The 23,051-nt window shown below is 40.6% G+C and overlaps 1 protein-coding gene across 1 annotated transcript in view; it reads right to left on the reverse strand.

Annotated features, from left to right (window-relative positions):
• The window catches only part of dnah2 (dynein, axonemal, heavy chain 2), a 518,592-nt gene that overhangs the window by 141,420 nt on the left and 354,121 nt on the right, over positions 1 to 23,051 (reverse strand). Inside the window, 5 exon segments of the mRNA XM_051924101.1 lie at positions 179 to 389; positions 7,187 to 7,326; positions 8,857 to 8,989; positions 16,591 to 16,730; positions 16,820 to 16,980. Coding sequence (XP_051780061.1) covers positions 179 to 389; positions 7,187 to 7,326; positions 8,857 to 8,989; positions 16,591 to 16,730; positions 16,820 to 16,980 — 785 coding nt within the window.

Consider the following 23,051-nt stretch of genomic DNA (forward strand, 5'->3'; position numbering starts at 1 on the left):
AGGTGCACAATGGTGACAGTGTCCTTCAATCAGTCCTGGTGTTCTCTGGATGCCCGATGAGAATTGTAGTCCCCGTGGAAACACAGGCTTTGGGGTAAAACACCCCCACCACCCCTCCATTATGCCATACAACCTCAACGTCAACACCCAGGCTGAGAAGGAGAAGAGATCACATCACCTTCTGCTGCTCATCTGCCTCCCGTCTCTGCTGCACTATGATCACCAGGAACTCTTCGCATTGCTTCTGAAACTCTGCCACTTTCCTTTTGGCTTCCTCCAGTTCCAAAGACATGGCGGCCACTTTAATTTGTGTTTCATCAATCTTGAAGAGGCCATTCCTCAGCTTGTTCACCTGGTCTCCAAGTTCCTTTCGTTTCTCAGCCAACAACCTGTGAGAGAATTACAAATGACTCCAGATACTGTAGTGTAGCTGTAAAGCTCTATAATTTTAGAAAACCACCATTTATACTCAGAAATACATCACACTCTGTTTTATCATGTCAATTGTTGCAGCCATTAATAATCAAAACATTAAATACGAAAAAGGTTAATTACAAAGATTAAGCTACCTTAGAGAGTAAACCCATGGGAATGATTATTAGTTCACAATGTGGTATAGTGATTAGTACTGCTACCCAAAACAGGCCCAACTTAACTTTCACCTTAACGGTGAATCATGTGCTCGAGGATACCAGTTGGAATTATTGAGATATTGGGACAGCTTAGTTATGAATTAAACAAATGGCTTTAATGGACTGAAAGATCTCATCTCGTTTCTCAAAATTCTTCTGTTCTTATCTAGGAGACTGGGTTGGTGGCAAAGGCTGGTTGCTCATTTTGCAGACTTGCATATTCTCCTCTGTTTGAATGGCGTTGTTCCATCTCATCCCAAAGATGTGCTGGTTTGGTAAAACAGCAACTCCATCCCAGCCCCACTTGAGTAAGTGTGAGTAAGTGCTTGAGTTCACTCCATGAGAGAATAGTGTCAAGTCACAAGGTTGGTGTTCTGACCCCAACCCTGCGGGAACAGCCTCCAGCCCTGTCACCCTCAACAGAAATATGAAGGTCTGGAAAATGAATGAATGTTCCTTGGTGGGGCAGGTCTTAAGCAAAGAGAAATACTGGCATAGTCCATGTCCCGTTAAATTGTCTGTTGGATTTCATTTGGGGTTGTAACTCTCAAAAACTATTCTAGTCTAAGGCTTTTTAAAATTCAAACCCTTGCTGCATGGCTTCTTTAACAAGGAGACTTATTTTGTCACGTCACACTCACAGGCCCCGCAAACATGAGGCTAACTGGCCTAGGGAGCACCTATGAAAACATAGTAACCAACACATTTGTGAAGAATCAGGATTGCCCTTTTGACTTTCAGCAATATTCAGTGAGAACAAGTTTCTAGTTCAATGGAAAACAGCACTCGGCATTCTTGGCACACATGTTTGCAGAAAGAAAAGAAATAATTAAAATGACTCAACGCGTAATCTTTTCTACATAAGTATTTCCAGGGCTGCGGTTATTCTGCATAAAGCAATGTAACTATTAATGTGGTGTCTGCTGGCATTTATCTTTCAAGGTTTTCATTTGAATTATTCAATGCATCAGTTTTATTTTAATTTTAAAAAAACCTTAACTCTGGTCCTGACAGAGGTGACTAAAATGTTCCTAGTCTTTATGTGGGTGCCATTTCCTTACATCAAATGATGGTAAAAGGTAAGCCAAAGGACAGAGGAAAAACAGAAGAAGAATTTAAATACTAGTAGTCACTGAATGCCCAAATCCTATAAAAATGATCCCTATAAAATGTATAAAATTACAGTGTTTGATAATTGTAGGCCATAAGCCATTTTATATATTACTTAGATCAAAGAGGTATAAAATAACACAAATAATGATACTTTCTAGTTCTTTGGGCCTGCTGAACACGGGCAAGTTTTCTATCTCACTCTAAACTCTGGAACATTGAGCTGCTTACCAGTAGACACCCCTCTAAAACCAGTGTTGCCTCTCTAATGTCCAGTTCTTTTTATTAATCTGAATATAATATCATTGATGAGTAATCATTAGTCATAAGTCATCTCCCAACTCTTCCCTTCTTGCAAAGTGTAGGGTACAATACAATACAATACAGTTTATTTTTGTATAGCCCAAAATCACACAGGAAGTGCCGCAATGGGCTTTAACAGGCCCTGCCTCTTGACAGCCCCCCAGCCTTGACTCTCTAAGAAGACAAGGAAAGACTCCCAAAAAAACCTTGTAGGGAAAAATAGAAGAAACCTTGGGAAAGGCAGTTCAAAGAGAGACCCCTTTCCAGGTAGGCTGGGCGTGCAGTGGGTGTCACAGGGTAAGAGTCACATTAATCTGAGTGACGACTATCTCCTTGCTGCAATGGAATAACACAGGCTGACATATTTTTCGCATCAAGCTATTACACCAGCAGCTCCGAGGTAAATGAGAACTAGGGATTTCCGGACAATCATGCAGTTCTAATAAGGTTGCCACAACGTTTCATCTACTTGATCCTATCATTGATTGGTGTTATTTACAGGCAAACCAAAGCAGTAAACTGCTAGGAATCATGGGTCTTAATGTGGGAAACTGCTAGGTTGACTTTTCAGGGATATCGATTCGGTCACGCATGGCTAATTGCAGGTAGTTTAACTATAAGTTCCTGAAATGGCCCCCTTGTCTGAAAGAGGTAATTGACCACACAAACCAACACTTCTTTTTTGTTCAAAACATCTGTTCCCAAATACTATAAAGAAGATACCAAAGAGAGAAGTTGAACTTAATAGTTAATAGTAATAAAGCAAAATACAAAAAGTTAGCTGAACAGTGCAACGGTTATATTCAAAATTATGTAAATCAGCAATCAACAGGCGGTCATGTACTGAAGCTCAATGTACTTTGCTAGCAAACAATTCCATGTTACTGTATTTCCAATAAGAGAATTAGAGATAAATAGAAGAAGTCCAGCTCATAATGGTGTATGTTAAACGAGGTTCTGTTCAGGCTTTATAATGAACTGGTGAGGCCTCATCTGGAGTACTGTGTGCAGTTTTAGTCTCCAAGCTTTAAAAAAGACATAACGGAACTTGAAAAAGCTCAGAGAAGGGCAACTATGTTGAGATCAAGGGCTACAGGGGATGAATTATGAAGATAGATTAAAAGAGCCGAGCCTTTCCAGTTTAAGTAAAAGAAGATTAAGAGGAGACATGACTGAAGTGTTTAAAATTATGAAGGGAATTAGTACAGTGGATCGAGACTGTTATTTAAAATAAGTTCATCAAGAACATGGGGACACAGTTGGAAACTTGTTAAAGGTAAATTTTGCACAAGCATTAGGAAGTTTTTCTTTACACAGAGCACCATAGACACTTGGAGTGAGTTACTAAGTAGTGTGGTAGACAGTAGGACATTAGGGACTTTCAAAACTTGACTTGATGTTTTTTTGGAAAAATTAACTGGGTAGGACTGGTGAGCTTTGTTGGGCCGAAAGGCATGTTCTCATCTAGATTGTTCTAATGTCCAGAGGTGTTCGATCCTGAGCATGGGGGTATCGGCCACTCGAAAGAACAAGAGATGCCACAGGGATAGCAAACTTTTTTGAAGCTGGTGAAGAATGCAAACACAAAGTGAAAAAACCTTGCATTTTGGGACCCACTAGCCCTTCTTCAGGGCCAAGCAGAGTGATCCTTTTTTGCAGAGACAAGGAAGTGGATTATAAGAATTTTTTTGTCAATGGACTGTGTGAACACCTCAAATACAATACAAATACTGTACAGGACTCGCCAAAGTACAGACAAGATGTGAGCTGACCAACAACATCAGTATACTTTTGAAGGGACAGTCGGTCCTGAAACACGTAGGTTGTTTCACTTTGTGGCGGCCTTCTTCACCAGCTTCAAAAAAGTTTGAAATCCCTGAGCTGTCTCTTGTTCTTTCAAGTGGACATCCCCTGCGTGCTCAGAATCAAAGATCTATGGACATTCACCATTATGAAATGGACTTCTTCGATTAAACTATAATTCTCTCCCAGGAAATACAACAACATGGAACTTGATAATTAAGTACATTGAACTACATGACTGCCCGTTTACATAATTGTTAATAACTGTTACACTGTTCACCGATTTTTTTTTTATTTTCTATTTATATTAAGTATTAAATTTATCCTGCGGTGGGTTGACACCCTGCCCGGGATTGGTTCCTGCCTTGTGCCCTGTGTTGGCTGGGATTGGCTCCAGCAGACACCCGTGACCCTGTGTTCGGATTCAGCGGGTTGGAAAATGGATGGATGGATTAAATTTATCTTCCCTCTTTGGTATATTCTTGAAGAAGGTAATTAACAATATGTTCTATGATTAGTGGATTATAAAGGGATTGAGCAAAGATGTTATACTTACAATATCAAAGTGCAGCTAAGGCATGGGGATTATCCCGTTTGTGAAGCTAAGAGTTACATATCTGCTGTTTGTGGGGTGATGTTGCCTTTTTGGCCTCATAAAACTGGTTTTCAACCAAATGAGATATGGCTGAGATCCAAATAACGAGAACCTCCAAATCTGAGGTCATGGAGTGTTGGCTACAGGTAAAAAATACACAGCCGCCCCAAGTGCGGGCATTTAAATACAGTACCTGAAGGTCTTGTTTACGTATGATGGTAGATATAGCAGGGTTAGTTTTGTGGTCCTTGTATAAGATGATGATGATGATGATGAAATGCAAGTTAAGTCAATCTATATCTCCATCCTCAGTTGGTCATTACATCTGAGTAGTTACCAAAATAAAGGGGCTGCAGGCACAAATGGCTGAAATTAGGTTCCCGCACAGATTGGTTAGGCTGGGAAGAAGAGCCCAGCAATACAGGAGGACCTGAAAGTAAAACTGCTCCTCATCTGAATCAAAGAATCATGTTGAGGTGGCTTAGGTATGGAGTTAGGATGTTCACTGTAGACCTCCCATAGAGGTGTATACCAGGTGCAGTCTGCTAGGAAAAGACAGAGGGGTAGACAGCAAGATATGCTGGATGGATCACATATTTCAAATGGCCTAGAAGCATTTGGGAATTTCCCAGGAAGAAATGGGAGATATTGTTGAGGATAAGGTGGTCGAGTCTTTCCATATCAGCATGTGGTCACCATGAGCCTTAAACCTCATCAGGAAAAAAAGACTGAAAAGTGAAGTGAGTAAAAAGAATAAGTGTGGCAGTAGTCACTTTTTTTTTGTGCTTAGCACTAAACATGATGCTACTGGACCACCAGTGATGCTCCTCTAGGACTGACCTACACCTAAAATGAAGTAAAGTGCAGTATGATTTTATGCTTATAAGAAATTTAAGAGTATTTGTTTTTCCATAACTGTAAATGCTTAACTCTCTTTTGTTGTTTTCCAATTATTTTGCTCTTTTTCTTTGTAGTTAATGCCCTCCATTGTATCCTAACAATGACACTTAAAAACAAGCAGAGCAGATGCCAGGGCAAACAACACTGAATGATGACAGACTGCAACTACTTCAGCGTCAAACTCACTAATTAGTACTGTAAATAATGGATTAAAAACCAGAATGCCTGGAAAACCAGAATGAAAATCAGGATTATAATATTGTTAAAAATACATTATTGCCATATAACTGCTTAATAATTTTAATAAAAATAACAAAACTAAGTTTTGTAATTTCATCACTGACCCGAAAACACAGAAACCGGGAAATAACAGCTTGCTTAATTAGGCTAGGAGTCTAATTAGAAACTAAAGTCGGAAGAAACAAAAACCCCAGGACTGAGTTTAGGACCTACTGGTGTGGGGTCATGGAGCACTCGCGCTTGTACAGGCAGCAATGGCCCTTGGCTGGATGTCAGACCATACCACTAAGTCAAGCTTTTAGTAGGCAATCACACTAAAAACAGAAGTTTGGACAGTGAGACCACAAGTGGATAAAGTACAGCAGGCATTACAGCGAAAGTTGAAACCAGCGTCTCAGAGCTTCAAGATTGTAATGTCGACCTGCAAAGAGCCAAGCTGTATCAATCAGGGCATATAATCTGCACCTTCCAGCAGGATATACTAATCTACATCCATCACTGCATCCTTGATGCGGAGAAGCTTCATTGTCGGCTTGACTGTTTCACTTCTGTGATTGTTAATTTTGTTATCCTGGCAGAGTCCATCCAGTTTGGGTATAATTTTAACTCTTAATTGGTCAGGAGTTAATGTGGGTCAGTGAATGTACGCTGGGGTGCAATACTGCCCCGTCCAGGGCAGATTCTTGGCCTGTTTCAGTAAGACACTAGCAACCTGTATTCCACCACCACCTGATCAAAGCACCGTGCAGTCCCTACATTGATGGATTGAAGGCCAGATGTCCACATGACCATCATCATCTAATTCTTCCACGTGGAGCCTGAAAACCATGAGGACTGATTGAGATCATTTATGTTAAGGAGAATGCCTAGTGGGGGCTGGGCAGTCTTGTGGCCTTGGAACCCCTGCAGATTTTGTTTTTTTCTGTCCTCCCTGACCATTACTTTATTCTTTGTTAATTAATATTGCCTAATTTTATTTTTATATTTTTTTTCTTGTTTCTTTCTTCATCTTGTAAAGCACTTTGAGCTTTGTATGAATACGTGCTATACAAATAAATGTTGTTGTTGTTGTAACTAAACTGACAAATATATGCCAACAAATGCTTAAGGCCACAATGACATGATACATTATAACTCAACATGATTTAAAAAATATATAAATATAAACATGTTTCTTATTTTTGATTTTTCAGGCTACATATGCTTGTCCTATTTAATGAAGTGAGCAGGATCTCCACAATGCAATCACCCTCACATCCTTGTGCTAGCATGAGACATATAGTGTATCCCGCTGCTTGAATCACGTAAGAGACAACGCAGAGAAAAGAAATAGAAGAAAAAAATTAAAAATGCTTAAGCAGCACTACAAGGTGCTTGCCAGTTGTTAACAGCTTCCTGTCACATAAAGAGATATTTGGTATTTTTGGCTGCAGAGACAGCCTAAGGCTCTTAGCTCACAGCAGTTGAAATGAAATGCAAACACAAGATCAGGATAATGGACGATAAGTGCAATAGGAAAAAAGAATCGGGTTGCAGAAGGATGTATCTAATTCAGAGATACTCACAACCAAAAAATGAAAAATAACACAATTGCAACACTCACTTCTTATATCCTGACACTAGTTCCAGGTAGTTTGTAGGGGTGACATAATTCTGTCTTCTTATTTCCATCTTCATCTTCTCTGAGTATTCAACAACTGATTGATGAATGGTGACAAATACTTGAGATACTCTGTTATTAACCTGAGGAAATTAAAAAAAATGAATAAGGGATTTTAATAACTACTAGCTGTGCCCCGCGGCTCCGCCCGCATAGTAGTGAGTAAGGACAGTGAGGAGGGCTCTGTCCGGCTCCCACTCCTGACGTCATGCTTCCCCCAACCCGCAGCCTCTGTCTTGGATTAGCGCGAATATATCGCTCCTGCAAGCAAACTATGATTTTTAGCGCGTTGAGAGTCGCAAAATGAATCGGAATGTTCAAGCAAATCATTGAAAAAAACCTGATCTAAATCTAAAGTAGTTCTCTCATGAAAAGCAAACAGACAGACAGACATTTGATTATATATATACACATATATATATATATATATATATATATATATATATATATATATATATGTGTATATATATATATATATACAGTGGAACCTCGGGTCACGAATGTCTCGGACCACGTACAAATCGGGTTACGACCAAAAAGCTCGCCAAACGTTTGCATTTGTTCACGACCACACAATCGGGTGGCAAACAAGCCAGTTTCCCTTCCAGTTCATATGCGGCGATGATTTCCGCATGTGTTCAGTCTCTCCCTGTGCATTCCATGTGCAGCAAGTGAGCGAGAGAGAGAGAGAGCGTGAGTGAGAGGGAGAGAGAGAGCATGAGAGAGAGGGAGAGAGTGCGAGCGAGCAAGAGAGAGAGAGAGCGCGAGCGAGCGTATATATATTTACATACAGCTCGTACGGTCCAGAATGGATTAATTGTATTTACATACAATCCTATGGGGGAAATTACTTCAGGTCAGGACCAAATCAGGTTGCGCCAAGAGTTTTGGAACAAATTACGGTCGTGACCCGAGGTTCCACTGTGTATATATATATATATATATATATATATATATATATATATATATATATATATATATATATATATATATATATATATATACAATATTAAGAAAATCAGGTCATTTTTATCTGATATTACTTTATGTAGACATAGTAACAACATGTGCTTCACAGAACAAATCGAAATGATAAAGTCACTCAACATTTAACAAACTGCATATTTAAAGAACAAACAAGTGACCTGAACTCTAAAAACTCAAAGAATCCAAAGCCATACTAAATAAACTATCCAAACTTTTCAAGGCAACCAGAACTCAAAATCAAGGTTATGAGTGGTCACTTGTGCAGATGGCACAAGGGCTACATGCTTTGACAAGAAATGAAAACTGTAAGGGATGTTCTGCAGTTCATCAAACCAGGATCAGTTATGGAACAAGAAAAAAAGGACACAGCAAGAACAGGGCATGACTGGGCGGTCTTATCATCTGCAAAGTAGGATTTCATGCTAATTCTATCAAAAGAACTCACTTCATGAGTCTATATTTTCTTTTTGAGGACTTTCTAACTCTGCACTGCATTCTGAACAATTGATAGGAAAAACAAGATGACTACAGTATTTTGGAGGGTTTCCCTGCTCACTTGACAGTTTAACACCCCCATTCCTTGAATGCATTTGGTAGAAAGCTCTGCAGAGACAATCATCTCTTACCCCTTCCTCTGTTCCTAAGGACACCCCCTCCAGGTATTTCTCTGCCACTTCAAGAAGAGCATCTTTAGGCCATTCTGAGAACCAGTCAATGCTGGTGCAGTTCACCAAAGCTGGATACTGACGAATTCGATTTCTTTAATATGAAAGAGAAATAGGGAATATTATGAAATAGAAGCAAATAAAGAATCTGTGAATGAATGAGCATCTAACTGTAATATTCACATTTCACATTATACATCATATGCCAGATTTAAGGACAAGTGACACATTTGGAATAGACAGGCCTATTGATCTATGAAGATGGATCCTGCTTCTTAGAATCCCTACACATGATGAAGTGAACTCAAGGTGCTGTGAGACAACCAGGACCAGACAGACCAGTTGTGTTTTCCTTGTGATATCTGAACATCACCAGAAATGTATGGCATTGTAGCCTTTTGCAACCAGAATTGAAAAATAACTATTTGATAATTGTTATTTGTTAACACAGATACAGCTGATGTAAAGAAAGTTTTTTCAGGCAGGCTTAAGTGATTAGGGCAGATGCACAGTCAAAAGAATGTGCTGTGTTTGAATTTTAGAAGAGCACAGTCCATATATAACATATTCAAATAGCTCAGTTGGTAGTTACCCATACCTGGCAACTTTCACAAATAGCTTATTGAATATGTGGGTGTTTATATTGGTCAGGGACCTTCTAGAAGTCAGAAGCCATTTGTACTTCCGCACAACCAGAAGGACAATCATCAGCATTACCCACTGAAGAACTGGACTATGATTGTACTGTTCTAATGGCTTCTCTTCGTCATGGGTTGCATGTATAAACAATTACACTACAGTGTATACTGGGAGTGAAATGTGCATTTTAAAGCAAGTTATATATATATATATATAAATATATATATGTATATATATATATATATATATATATATATATATATATATATATATATATATTGCCATATGCATACGCTTAGCAGACAGCTTATGCAAGTTACCCATTGAACCAGGGGTTGGCGCTGTGTGCTAAATGCTTTCCCTCTTCGTCCCCCAGCAGAACAGAAGATTGATGGCCACTCCACCTCTGATCTCACTTCCATGTTCTACCCTCTGGGACCCGCCCCTTCCTACCTGGAACCCAAATGAGCAGCAGTTCGGCCATCTTTGAATCACTTCTACTTTGGACTTCCATCTAAACAGATGTTGAGACTTTATTTCTAAACCTATTGCTCTTTCTTTTTTTTGCATCTTCATTATGTGGGGTCACCTTTTGTATCATATTTCTCTCATCTGATTATTTTTGCCATGGTTAGGGAAGGGGTATATAGACAGGTTCAAGTATGTCTTGCATTTCTAAGGAAGAACACAATCCCATGGAATAAGCACCCCCTGCTGGAGACACCTGTTATATTGTTCTCCTTTAAACACTAGAAATTACTTATGTTATCACTCTTACTCCTAGACTTTGAGGCATCTGTTACAGTACACAGCATATATTACACAGAAAATGGGATCAAATTAATGTGTCTATGTACTGCACATGCAGAGTACTTACTTCTTCTTTTAATATTAGTCCCGGAGTATAGAGAAGACAATCACCTTATGAGAAGTCCAGTGGACTCTTCACTATACACATCTAGACAGTGTACAGAGGTGATTATGAAGGCTAATAGGATGTTAGGCTATAGAGCCTGACCTGTGAAGTACAGCTCAAGTAAAGTTATATGTAAAGCTAAGTAACACACTAGGGGGGCCTCACCTGGAGTACTGTGTGCAGTTTTGGTCTCCAATCTACAAAAGAATACATTGCAGTGCTAAATAAAGTCCAGACAAGAGCGGCCAGGCTGATTCTAGGACTGCACAGTATGAGACAGATTGGATGTACTGAACCTTGAAAGGTAACGTGACTGAAGTGTTTAAAAGTATGAAGGGAATTAGTATGGTGGAGGCCAGCTGTTACTTTAAAATTAATTCATCAACAAGCACACAGACAAAAACTTGTTAAGAGTAAATTTCTTACAAAATTTAGAAGGTTTTCTTCACACAGAGAATCACAGACACATGGAATAAGTTACTAAGTAGTGCAGCAGTAGATAGCAGAGCTTTGGGAACATTTAAAACGTAATTTGATATTATTCTGGAGAAAGTAGAGAAATACGGCTAGAAAGCTTTTTTGGGCTGAATAGCCTGTTCCCATCAGAACAGTTAAAAAAAGGACTCAAAGTGCTTTGCAGGACTCTAAATTGAAGAGTACAGAACAATTTCAGTGAATGGAAAGAACAGGCAGGTGCGTACATGATGTAGATCAGCGCTGGCAGGCACACTGATATGTTTCTTACAGCTAACTCTAAACAAAAATTCATCATGGCTTCATGGTCCTGAGCTTAAATCTCCAGTTCAGAGCACTCTCGGCTTGGAACCTACAAGCTCTCCCCATGTCTGTGTAGGTTGTGTTTCAGTAACGCAAGGTTTGCTCTGGTATCCTAAAGGTGTGTCTCTTATTTTGATTGTAGACTCAGTATGAGAGAGTGTGCACTGTGTTTGGCTGGCATGCAGTTAATAACTGGTCCCCCTTCTTTTGTAAGTTGTTACCTGGGATAGGCACCGACATACAGGGTGATTCAAAAAGATTCATCTGATTTCAAAGTGCCATATTTTTACAACCATGAGACGCGTAGGAACCAATCATATACCAATTAAAAGATGGGGTCATAGAGTTTCTGACTGTTACTGGAAGATGGCTCCCTTCAATCTGCGAGGAGATGGTGAGCCCTGAGCAGAAAGCATTTCTCAACAACGAGCTCCCTCATCGCTGGATTGGCCGTAAAGGAGCCTACGATTTGGCACTTCACTTCTGGCCACCAAGATCACCAGATCTCACGCCGTGTGGCTTTTTTTTTGTGTTGGTATGTTAAGGATTGTGTTTATGTGCCACCACTCCCAACAACACTGGATGATCTCCAATATCGCATTGAAAGAGCTGTGAGTACAGTGACACCCGACATGCTCAATCATGTAAAAGTTTCTCCGATGTTGTCTTTAATTAGTTGTGTTAGTGAATTAAAGGAGTGGATGGATGAGAACCATTTGTCTTTAAACACCGATAAACAATGTTAATTGTTGGAGGGAATGACGCTGATCACAACAATATTTTGTCATCATTTAACTCAGTTGGAATCACCATTAATTTTACTGAATCAGCCCGCAATCTAGGAGTTATCTTTGACTCTAGCATGTCATTTAAAGCACATATTACAAAGTTGTCCAAATCATGTTTCTTCCATCTTAAAAATGTTGGGAAATTAAGGCGCTTTCTAAATAAACAGGATTCTGAGAAATTAATTCATGCATTTATTTCTTGTAGGATTGACTACTGCAATGCGGTGTTCACTGGATGTTCAAACTATTCTTTATACAGCTTCCAGTTAATCCAAAATGCTGCTGCAAGAATTATTACAAGAACAAGAAAGTACGAACACATAACTCCAGTTCTTAAATCCTTACATTGGCTCCCGGTTAAGTTTAGGGCAGATTTCAAAATCCTCCTTTTAACATGAAAAGCCTTTAAATGGTCGAGGTCCGGCTTACTTGTCTGAACTTATCATAACTTACAAACCAGAGTGCACATTAAGATCTCAAGATGCTGGTCTGCTTATGATTCCAAGGATTAATAAAATAACAGTGGGAGGTCGAGCTTTTAGTTACAGGGCCCCTAAACTGTGGAATGGTCTGCTTGCTACTATAAGAGATGCCCCTTCGGTCTCAGCTTTTAAATCCCGGCTGAAGACTCACTACTTCAGTTTAGCATATCCTGACTAGAGCTGCTGATTAACTGTACAGACTGCATCTCTTTTGTTAGTCATTAGCACTAAAACATAAGTAACATGATAATTAGAATTGGATACTAACCCTCACCTATTCTGTTTCTCTTCTCGGTACTCAAATGTGGCACTTGGTGCCACGGCCCACCTGCCAAGTTGTTTTGCCTGCATAAGGTAAAGTCATCTCTGATGAAGGATCGCAGGAATTGTGGGGTAGAGGGGTCCTTTCATCGGATTGGCTGGCCAAGCAATGTTTCAGCTGTGGAATGGCCAAATGGGGGAGGCAGCTTGATGTTTGGGGTCCAAAGGACTCTAAACAAATCCAAATCATATTATGGGATATCATCTACTGTTATCATCTACTGGTCTGTACTTGTAAAATTTTTATTTTTATATTGTATTGAGGATTTGTTCTGTTCTGTGTATTGTATTGTATTGTATTGACCCCCTTCTTTTGACACCCATTGCTCGCCCAACCTACCTGGAAAGAGGTCTCTTTTTGAACTGCCTTTCCCAAGGTTTCTTCCATTTTTTCCCTTAAAGGGTTTTTTTTGGGAGTTTTTCCTTGTCTTCTTAGAGAATCAAGGCTGGGGGGCTGTCAAGAGGCAGGGCCTGTTAAAGCCCGTTGCGGCACTTCTTGTGTGATTTTGGGCTATACAAAAAAAATTGTATTGTATTGTATTGTATTGTATTGTATTGTATTGTATTGTATTGTATTGTATTGTATTGTATATGGGATGAATTTGACTATACCGTTGATGCTGTCCAAACAGCTGGAGGAGGTCAAATTGAGCACTTGTAAAATTACATAATAAACTTTATGCTCACCTAAACCATTTACAATTTAGTGCATTGTTCTGTAATGATTTGTAATAAATCATTTTGAAATCGGATGAACATTTTTGAATCACCCTGTACTATCAACCCTGAACTGGAGGGTTTGCAAGTTCACTACGGGTCTTCTCTTTCTAATCTGCTGGGTTGTTTCCTGGCATACATGAGGTAACAAAACAGCCTTAGACCTTATGGTGAATGTTGGGCTCCAAACCCAATTCCCCTGTGTTTCAGGGGTTGGCCCTGTGTTGTAATGCCTTTTCTCTTCTTCCTTCTGCAGACCAGATGATTGACAGGTGTAACACCTCTGACATCACTTCCGGTGTCTGTCTGCCTGCACCCATCTCTTCTTGCCAGAAAAACTTAAGACCGGAAAATCTGCCTTCTTGAAACAGTTCACTTTGGAACTCACGTCTGGGAAGACGTTTTTGCAATTATTGCTTGTTTACTTTGCATTGCTGCATTCAGATTATACAGGGTCACCAGGGTGATACCCCCAAATCTTTATCGTGGTCTGTCTGCTCTTTTATAATTGTTCACAATAAATGCATATTGGATACAGCACAGGCTCTCATATTGAGACTGTGGGAACTAAATTCACAACCCTGTGGTGCCTTTCCCTCTATGCCAGGCTGTCTGCCAACTATCAAAGAGGCTTTGCTGCCAAGCTGCTCTGCTGGTCAGTATTATATTATATTTGGATTTTTGCAAATCAGTTTGTCATTGTGCTGGTCAAACTACTTTGAATGTCACAAGCACTGTAAGTGATGACTGAGAGAGCAGATTATTAGACTCTTACAGAGGCCATATTCTAAGAGATGTCTCCCACATGCAGTAAAACTGCCAGTTAAATACATAGCCAAGGGTGGCAGAAGGCCCTTTCATGGCCCGTGATCAAACGGGTCGAGCTGAAAGTAACTAGAAATCATCATGTTATTTAGTAGTGAAGTAAATAAGCTTTTCCTACAACACCATGGCTCACGCTGGTGGCAAAACTTACCACCATTACACCAGGGGCAAACTGTGCATTTATGACTGTCAGCTGGGCAACTAGCAGGTTAGCTCATGAGCCTGTCAAAGGCCATTCTCTTCAGTGGCTCCACATCACTGGTACATTGTGCCTCATTCGAAATATGCAGAGTGTTGCCAAGGTGACTGAGCTGGCTACATCAATGACATGCAAATGCATTCCATCTTCACTCTCAGAGGCACAACGCAGTGGTTAGCTTTGCTTTCTGCTGTAGGGAATATGTGTGCAGTAAACCAGTGAGTTACCTTTCCCTGAATCACACCGAGACCTTACAAGCTCATCAGTCAAGTTTTTGTCTGATCAAAGCAGATTGCATGGCTTCATCAGCCTGAGCTACACAAGCAAAGAACAGCAGAGAGAAAAGCCTGCTTTTGAGCAAGGTCCTCAAATGTCTTGTTGTATAACCAGCTGTAAACAGCCTGTTCAAGCGAATCTGGCTCTGTGTTTCATAGACGTAATGCAACCCCACTGGTCAAACCCTTGAGTTGCTTCTGACAGAGACAAAGAAATCTTGCAAGGCTGTCAAAGACCTGCAAAGCATTGAGCAGCATAAAGATGGTGCAACAGCAATCATGGGTAGCATGGACAAAGAGAGAGGAGAGGAGAGAGAGGTTAGGAGCACACGCTGATGCAGAGCATTGCTGCACCCACCACATAACAAACCAACTCAAGATCCAGATTACGACCCGAGTGAAGCTATGCAACAGGTGAAACCTCAGCACCACACTAGTTCAGATGGAATGGAACCAGTGTGAGGTTTTTTATGGTGGCTGGAGTGCCATCTATCTATCTATCTATCTATCTATCTATCTATCTATCTATCTATCTATCTATCTATCTATCTATCTATCTATCTATCTATCTATCTATCTATCTATCTATCTATCTATCTATCTATCTATCTATCTATCTATCTATCTATCTATCTATCTATCTATCTATCTATCTATCTATCTATCTATCTATCTATCTATCTATCTATCTATCTATCTATCTACACATGGAATACGTTACCAAGCAGTGTGGTAGATAGTAGAACCTTAGGGACCTTCAAAACTTGACTTGATGTTATTTTGGAGGAGTTAGTTAAATAGGACTGGCAAGCTGTGCTGGGCTGAATGGCCTGCTCTCGTCTGAATTTTTCAAATGTTCTGATATAATTATACAGTGGCCTTGGGGGCAGCATCATGGTGTGCTTGAAAATACACCTTATTGTATGTTCAAAATACTACACAGAAAGAGGATTAAAAGGTATTGGATTACATAGCATCTAAGTGTTAAAAGATAACAGTTAATGGAAGTTACACTTACAGTATGGTGTGCAACACACTTTTGAGGCCACATCTGGAATACTGTATGAAGCTTCTGTTTCCATATTAAAAAACGGATATAACAGAATTCAAGAAATTCTAGAGAATAGCATTTGAACTAAACAGAACAATGTCGGAAGGAACTGAATCTGTTTATTCTATGCTAAGAGAACACATGACACATTTCCTACATTTATAAGGGAATAAGAAAAGTGGATATTGCTGCATAGATGAAAAGTGGATATGAGGATACTTCACTTAAATGTTAAAGGAAGTTTTTGTACAGAACAAAATATAAAGGCACTGAACACGTTACCTAGCAGTATGCTGAAAAGCACCACTCAAGGACAAACAAATCACTACTCAGTTCTGTTTTGAAAGCACTTGATTTAATGAGAATCAACAAGTCACGTTGAACTGAACTGTTGACATTATTGTTTGTTATGATTCATGAAAAACTTTAAAGTGCAAGGTGGACCAATAAATAGGAACATGAAATAAACTATAAGGAAGATCTAGGGCCTGGTTGCCACCACTGAGAAAGTAAAAAGGTGCAGTAAGACAAAATAAGAGCAATACAATAAAGCCATAGGTGCTCCACAGCTTTATTTTTACCTGATTTAATATAGATAGTAAAAAGGTGGTGGTCTTTTCATTAATAGAAAATATAACTCAGTGATACACAAGGACATACATCATTAAGAATGTCACGTTGGAGGACCTACAGGTTGCTCCTTACCTGAAGGGATCTCCTACGGGGCTCATGCACAGGACAATGTGAAGGTTATTCTTCACTCTCTCAATTAGGTAGCCGAAAATGTTGTCAGGGGTCTCTGGAATATTATTGGCTTTGGCTGCATCTGAGAGAGCAGTCTGAATCTACAAAATACAATACGAAATGAGCACAATTAATGACAACACTCGTGCATTATCATACAGTTATCTTTCAGGACTGCAGGCTACCGTACCTCCTCAAACTCGTCAGCTTTATAAAGGTTAGGCACCTCGCCCGAACTCAGTATATTGTTGATGTCTTCCAGAAACGTCTCATCGACGATCTCAGTATCCGTAAAGAGGAATACAGTAGGGCGATTGTCCACACCAGCTTGACGGTAAAGTTTTTTAATATCTGGAAGAACATATTTAAGCAGAAAATTTAAATACAACCAGTGTAAAAAATTCAACAGAGCTAAAGCAATTTAACACCCTACAAGAATGAGGTTTGTTCCTTCACTTCAAACCATGCCATGGTTATTTGACAACACCGCACCGCATGCATAGAACAGTGGAAACTAAAAGACAAGGAGTTGTGCAAAGAGACCTAGGAGGACATTTATTAGCAAAATAAAGCCCTGCTGAGGCATATTAAATGACACGGGTGACATGATAAACCCCCAGGAACACTAAACAATGGGTGCTCTCTTAGCATCTTCAAAAAGGAATTTATGGTCATTGTGTGCTGAAATCATGACCATCAGTTATTATTTTTAAAGAGTTTTCCATAGTGTGAGGTTAAACAAGATAAATGATATTTCACACTTCTAAAATGATGTCATTACTCCAGTATTGGTGGTCATGATTATAATGTAGAATTTAATCAAACAGTGAATTTACACTCACAATCACAACAAAACTTTCCATGATTAAACAAAACAGTGAACCATAATCATTACTAATCATGATTAGTTCTGAATTAAACAAAATATGAAACTGAAATGTGTTACATCAAATATATTTGAGAAAAACTGGAGAAATTAAGTATTATTATTTTGGAATCTTAGGATTATTTTTGACAGTAACCTCTTTTTTGAGAAACAGATTAATTCTGTGGTCAAGAGTTTCTATTTAAAGCTTCGTCTTTTGGCCAAGGTTAAGCCTTTTTTGTATCTTCTGGGGATCTTGAGAAAGTTACTCATGGTTTTATCATTTCTCAGCTTGACTACTGCAGCTCGTTGCAGTCTGGGATCACTAAATCCTCGATACACAGGCTGCTGTTGGTTCAAAATGCTGCTGCTCATTTTTTGGTTGGGGCAAGAAAGTTTACCTTTGTATGCCCAATTTTGGCTTCTTTACATTGGTTGCCAGTTAGTTTTAGAATTGATTTTAAAATTTTGCTGCTGGTATTCAAATCATTGCATGGGTATACTCCCATCTACCTATCTGAAGTGTGTGGTCTACTGGTCAGTTGTCTTTTGTGGTCCTTCATACAAGCTAAGGATGACAGGGCTTTTGCAGCCTTTGCACCACATCTGTGGAATTCTTTACCTTACTACATTAAGGATTCACCTTTAGTTGATCTGCTTAAAATTAGACTTATTTTTATTCTTTAGCTTTAAAGGATCTTCAGTGACACTGGTAATCCTACCCACCTAGTCAGCTGATTGTGTCACTCTACTGTTGTTGTATTATGGTTTATGTATTTTATTTTTCTGCTTAATTGTAAGTTCTGTCTTTTGCTCATTGAATGGTCTACAGTATGTAAAGCACTTTGGTTACATCATTGCTGATGTCATCATAAATGTACTCTGTAAATAAATTGACATTGACAATACGTTCACTACAATGGACTAGCTCATCACTCAGGCTGTGCCTGATGTTAGTGGAACAGACTTTGATCCTTATGATCCTGAACTGAATAAGAGGATACAAAAAACGGATAGGTGGATGGACGGTCTGCTGATTTGTTTTATGTCTTTTGTTTGGCAAGAATGGAGGACATCTCTATATATATATAAAATCCAATGTCTATCTGTCTGTATGTCTGTCTGCTTTTCACGAGAGAACTACTTAACAGATTTAGTTCGGGTTTTTTCTATAATTTGCTTGAACATTCTGGTTGATTTTGCAACTTCTCTCATCACGCTATGTATTATAGTCCGGTTGCAGCACTGATTTATTCGTGCGAATCCAAGAGAGAGGCAGTGGGCCGAGAGGAAGGGGAGGCAGGACCTCAGGAGTAGGGGGCCTCCATTCCAGTGTCTTTACCTCTCGCCATGTGTTGAAGTGTACCTTGCCTCCACTTAGCTAGCAATACCCGTTTGTTCAGCAGACATTATCATCTACAGACTGTTAAAGAGTAACATTTGATGTTTTTGAGAGAGAGATCACAGCAAGTGTGTTTTAGAGGGTACCTGCTCATTGGCAGAGCTTTCATGCCACATGCTTTTGTTCCCACGTGTGGGACACTCTCCCTTCAGAGCTGAATATGATCAGATACAGTGCTGACGTTTGACGCTTGGCCAGATATACCTTGCCAACTTTTTACATTTCTGGCAAATAGATCGCAACTACATTCTCGCCCCAATAGCAAAACCAAAAATATTGTATATCAAGAGGCCCTTGGATACGAAAGCTATCAATATAAATTCTTCTCAATACAAATTATTACATTTTTAAAAGTTTTGTTTTTGATTTTTTTAAAGTTTGTCCTGCTTCACTACTACACAGGCGGAGCCGCAGGGGACAGCTAGTAGTACATAAGAATGTAAAATGTTTCACAAGTGAGAGGTGACCATTCACTCCATCAGACTCAGAGTTGTATCAATATCCTCATCCAGACAGTTTTGAAAGGTTGTCCACTTACACTTCATGATTCAGTAGTTTGTTACTAAATCCCATGATTCTTTGTGAAGAAGTGCTTCTGATTTCAATCTTAAATATACTTCTCCTGGATTTCAACTGGTGTCGTCAATTTGCTATATAACTGAAAGAATTGTGCTGGATCAACTTAATTAAAGCCTTTGAGCATTTTGAAGATGTAGATTAGGCCTCCATGTATTGTTCTCTGCTCAAGAGGATTTATTCGCTCTCGCAGTAGGGCATATACTTTAGTTCCAGTATACACATGGTTACTCTCCCGTGTGACAATATTACTGTGTATTTTTGAAGCATGGTGACCATGAGCAGCCTCACTAGTGCACTATACATTGTGAGCATAACATGTCTTGATTTATATTCAGTTTTTATAATATAAACTAACATTTTGTCTACACACTTCCTAGATGATGCCTCACGAGAACCTTTAAGTCCTTTATACAGTTTGTTTCTTTGTACGTCATCAACACTGGTCTTTTATTTATAATTAGTGTTCCTTTTGCCTGAATGTAGCACAATGTTAATGGATATTTCTCCTTAGGCACTATGGTGGTGTTGTAGTCAGAGTTAGCCCTGCTGCCTTTCAAGTCCAGGGATACAGGACTTTGAGACTGACAGGCACCAAACTCTCCAACATGCAATGGACTAAGTGGGTTTGGAAAAAGGATTGAAGGTTATAAGCTTATTGTGCTGTTGCAGGGTTTTAAAGAAGCCTTTCAAAGGAAAATAAAAGAAGCTAAGCTCATGTCACACATTCTTCCATCACTGAATAACATAGTAACCTTTTAATCTTTTCTTTCATCGTCTTTAATTGCTGTCTTTCACACTTACCTGGTGATTCACTCTTTTCATCTCCCCTGGCTCTGCCTCCCCGCGCAGTATATCATACCTGTTTCATTTTTTCAGGCACATATTACCTCCAACCTTTTTAATTTGTTAGAATAGAAATACTTTTTACCTATTTTTCTTTTGCAAATACTCCCTGATGCAGCCCTTCAAAAGCGTCATTGTTATTATTTTACATTTGGCTGATGTCTTTCTGGGCGGCACGGTGGCGCAGTGGGTAGCGCTGCTGCCTCGCAGTTGGGAGATCTGGGGACCCGGGTTCGCTTCCCGGGTCCTCCCTGCGTGGAGTTTGCATGTTCTCCCCGTGTCTGCGTGGGTTTGCTCCGGTTTCCTCCCACAGTCCAAAGACATGCAGGTTAGGTGCATTGGTGATTCTAAATTGGCCCTAGTGTGTGCTTGGTGTGTGGGTGTGTTTGTGTGTGTCCTGCGGTGGGTTGGCACCCTGCCCGGGATTGGTTCCTGCCTTGTGCCCTGTGTTGGCTGGGATTGGCTCCAGCAGACCCCCGTGACCCTGTGTTCGGATTCAGCGGGTTGGAAAATGGATGGATGGATGATGTCTTTCTTCAAGGTAACTTGCATTGGCTTATACACTACATATGGCGCCTTTGAACTGATGAAATTGTTTTCTGTAAAGAAGCACTCAGAATGAGGAGTCTCTTCATTGACAGAGGATGATACCCTTTCATGTTGTGGACAAGGCCCTCAATCAAGTCAGGAGAAGACATCATAACATCGACTCTAAGAGGAACCCCAATCATGAAACCCACATCCCGCTGGTTCTCTCATTCTACCCTAACACTCTATCTCTCCCACAGGTCTTTAAATAAAATTTCACCATTTTTCAGACTGGTCCTTGCACAGGAGTCTTTCTTCTTAACCCTCCCTTGATTTGTCACCCGTTGCATGGTGGCACTCGGGTCCTAATTTGGGACCCTGAGGAGGTTTGTCGTGTGGTGGGTGTAGCAGCGTGCTGTATCAGTGCATCCTCTCAACCTCTCTATCTCTCCCCCCTGACTTCCTTCCGTTGACCACCTTACCTACACAAACCTCCCATCCACAGCTCAGTTCACAGAGGAGAGTCACATTCCTCACCAGGCACTTTGAGCTGCAACAGGAGCTGCTGTGTCACTTCCAAAAAGTCACCAACAATATCCTCGTAACTGGTCCCTCTAGTAAATTCAAAATGGGACTCTGGCCAGTCTAAGAATATTTTTACTGCATTTCTTGTAGGAAGTGTCCAGCCATCTGCACAGGTGAAACAGGGAGACGGCTAGCAGACCATTTCAAGGAGCACATTTAAGACCTCACAAAGCCTATTGCACAACACTTCACATCCCTTGATCCTAGCCACACTGATTTCTCTGTTTCTGTCATTTTACAGGGCTTTAAAGACACTTGGGCAAAGCTGTATTTAGTCATTTGTAAAGTCTATATTTACATTTTACCTAAGAACCTGTCATAGCTCTCCGTGCCTGCACTTAGAGTAGTGCGCTATATAAAAATAAACTGAATTGAATTGAAGTTCACAAAGGCAGAAACCAGGCACGGATTTAAACCCAATCTCCACAGCTCAAACTCTGTGATAACCACTGAGACACCATATCACACTCAGATAAATGTCCAGTGTGACGGGCGACCTCGGCCATTACCTGGCCAGGAAGCCAGATGGATAGAAGGCCCGGGGAAGCGAGCATCTGCGAAGCACTACCTGCCCTGGGACCCTAGAGGACAGCAATCTTTGGTGGCTGTGGCATCACGGATTCCCTCAGGGTATGCTGGGACTTGGAGTTTGGTGCTGCCCTGTTGTGTTCCGTGGTGGGCCACTAGGGGGCACTGCAGTGCCCTACAATGGACTGGGAGATGCTCCAGGTAATACTGTTGAGCCACCTGGAGCACTCCCAGGAGTAGAATAAAAGGAGCCGCCTCACTCCATTCAAGGAGCCAGAGTCGGGAGGCAGAAGGATGCAACTTGCCGGAAGACAAGTGGAGGTGGAGAAAGAAAGAAAGAAAGAAAGAAAGAAAGAAAGAAAGAAAGAAAGAAAGAAAAAGAAAAGGTCTGTGCTTTTGTCTTCTCGACATTGTGCTCTTGTGGGGAGCAAAGAAAGCGCTTCCCCATCTATAAATGAAGGTGTGCTGTGTGGCAATTTGTGTCCTGCCTGTCTGTGTTGAGGTTAGGGCGGCTGTACGCACCCCAGTCGTCCACACCAGTAATCTACATAGGTGAAATAGGGTGGACCATTTCAGGGAGCAAGTTCGAGCCATTACAATGAAAGACCTGATCACGTCTGTTGAACATAATGTGGAATGCAGCCTGGACACAGACAGGCAGACACGTTTAAATCATCCAACACACGTTTATTCTTCATACTCATATTTACAATAGTGCACACAAAACCCCCCAAAGTCCCCAAAAGTCTAGGCCAACAACACAATGCCTCACTCTTCAGGCCGCCTCCTTGCCTCTCCACCAAGACCTTGTCTTCTCGACCTCCCGACTCCAGCCCCCGAATGGAGGGAGGCGGCCCCTTTTATTCCCACCCGGACATGCTCCAGGTGCCTCCCGATTAGCTTCCGCCGGCACTCCCCAGTGTGGCAGAAGTACCGGCTGCGCACCCGGAAACACTCCGGGTGTCCCCGATCCTCTTCCCCCCCAGCACTTACGGGTGTGGCGGAAGTGCTGAGGTCCAGGGCTCCATAGACATCGGGGCGCCCCTTGGTGGTGACCACGGGCCCCTACAGGGCTGAGCTTCAAAGCTCTGT

This window comes from Erpetoichthys calabaricus, chromosome 3 (genome assembly GCF_900747795.2).
Source record: "Erpetoichthys calabaricus chromosome 3, fErpCal1.3, whole genome shotgun sequence".
Lineage (NCBI taxonomy): Eukaryota > Metazoa > Chordata > Cladistia > Polypteriformes > Polypteridae > Erpetoichthys > Erpetoichthys calabaricus.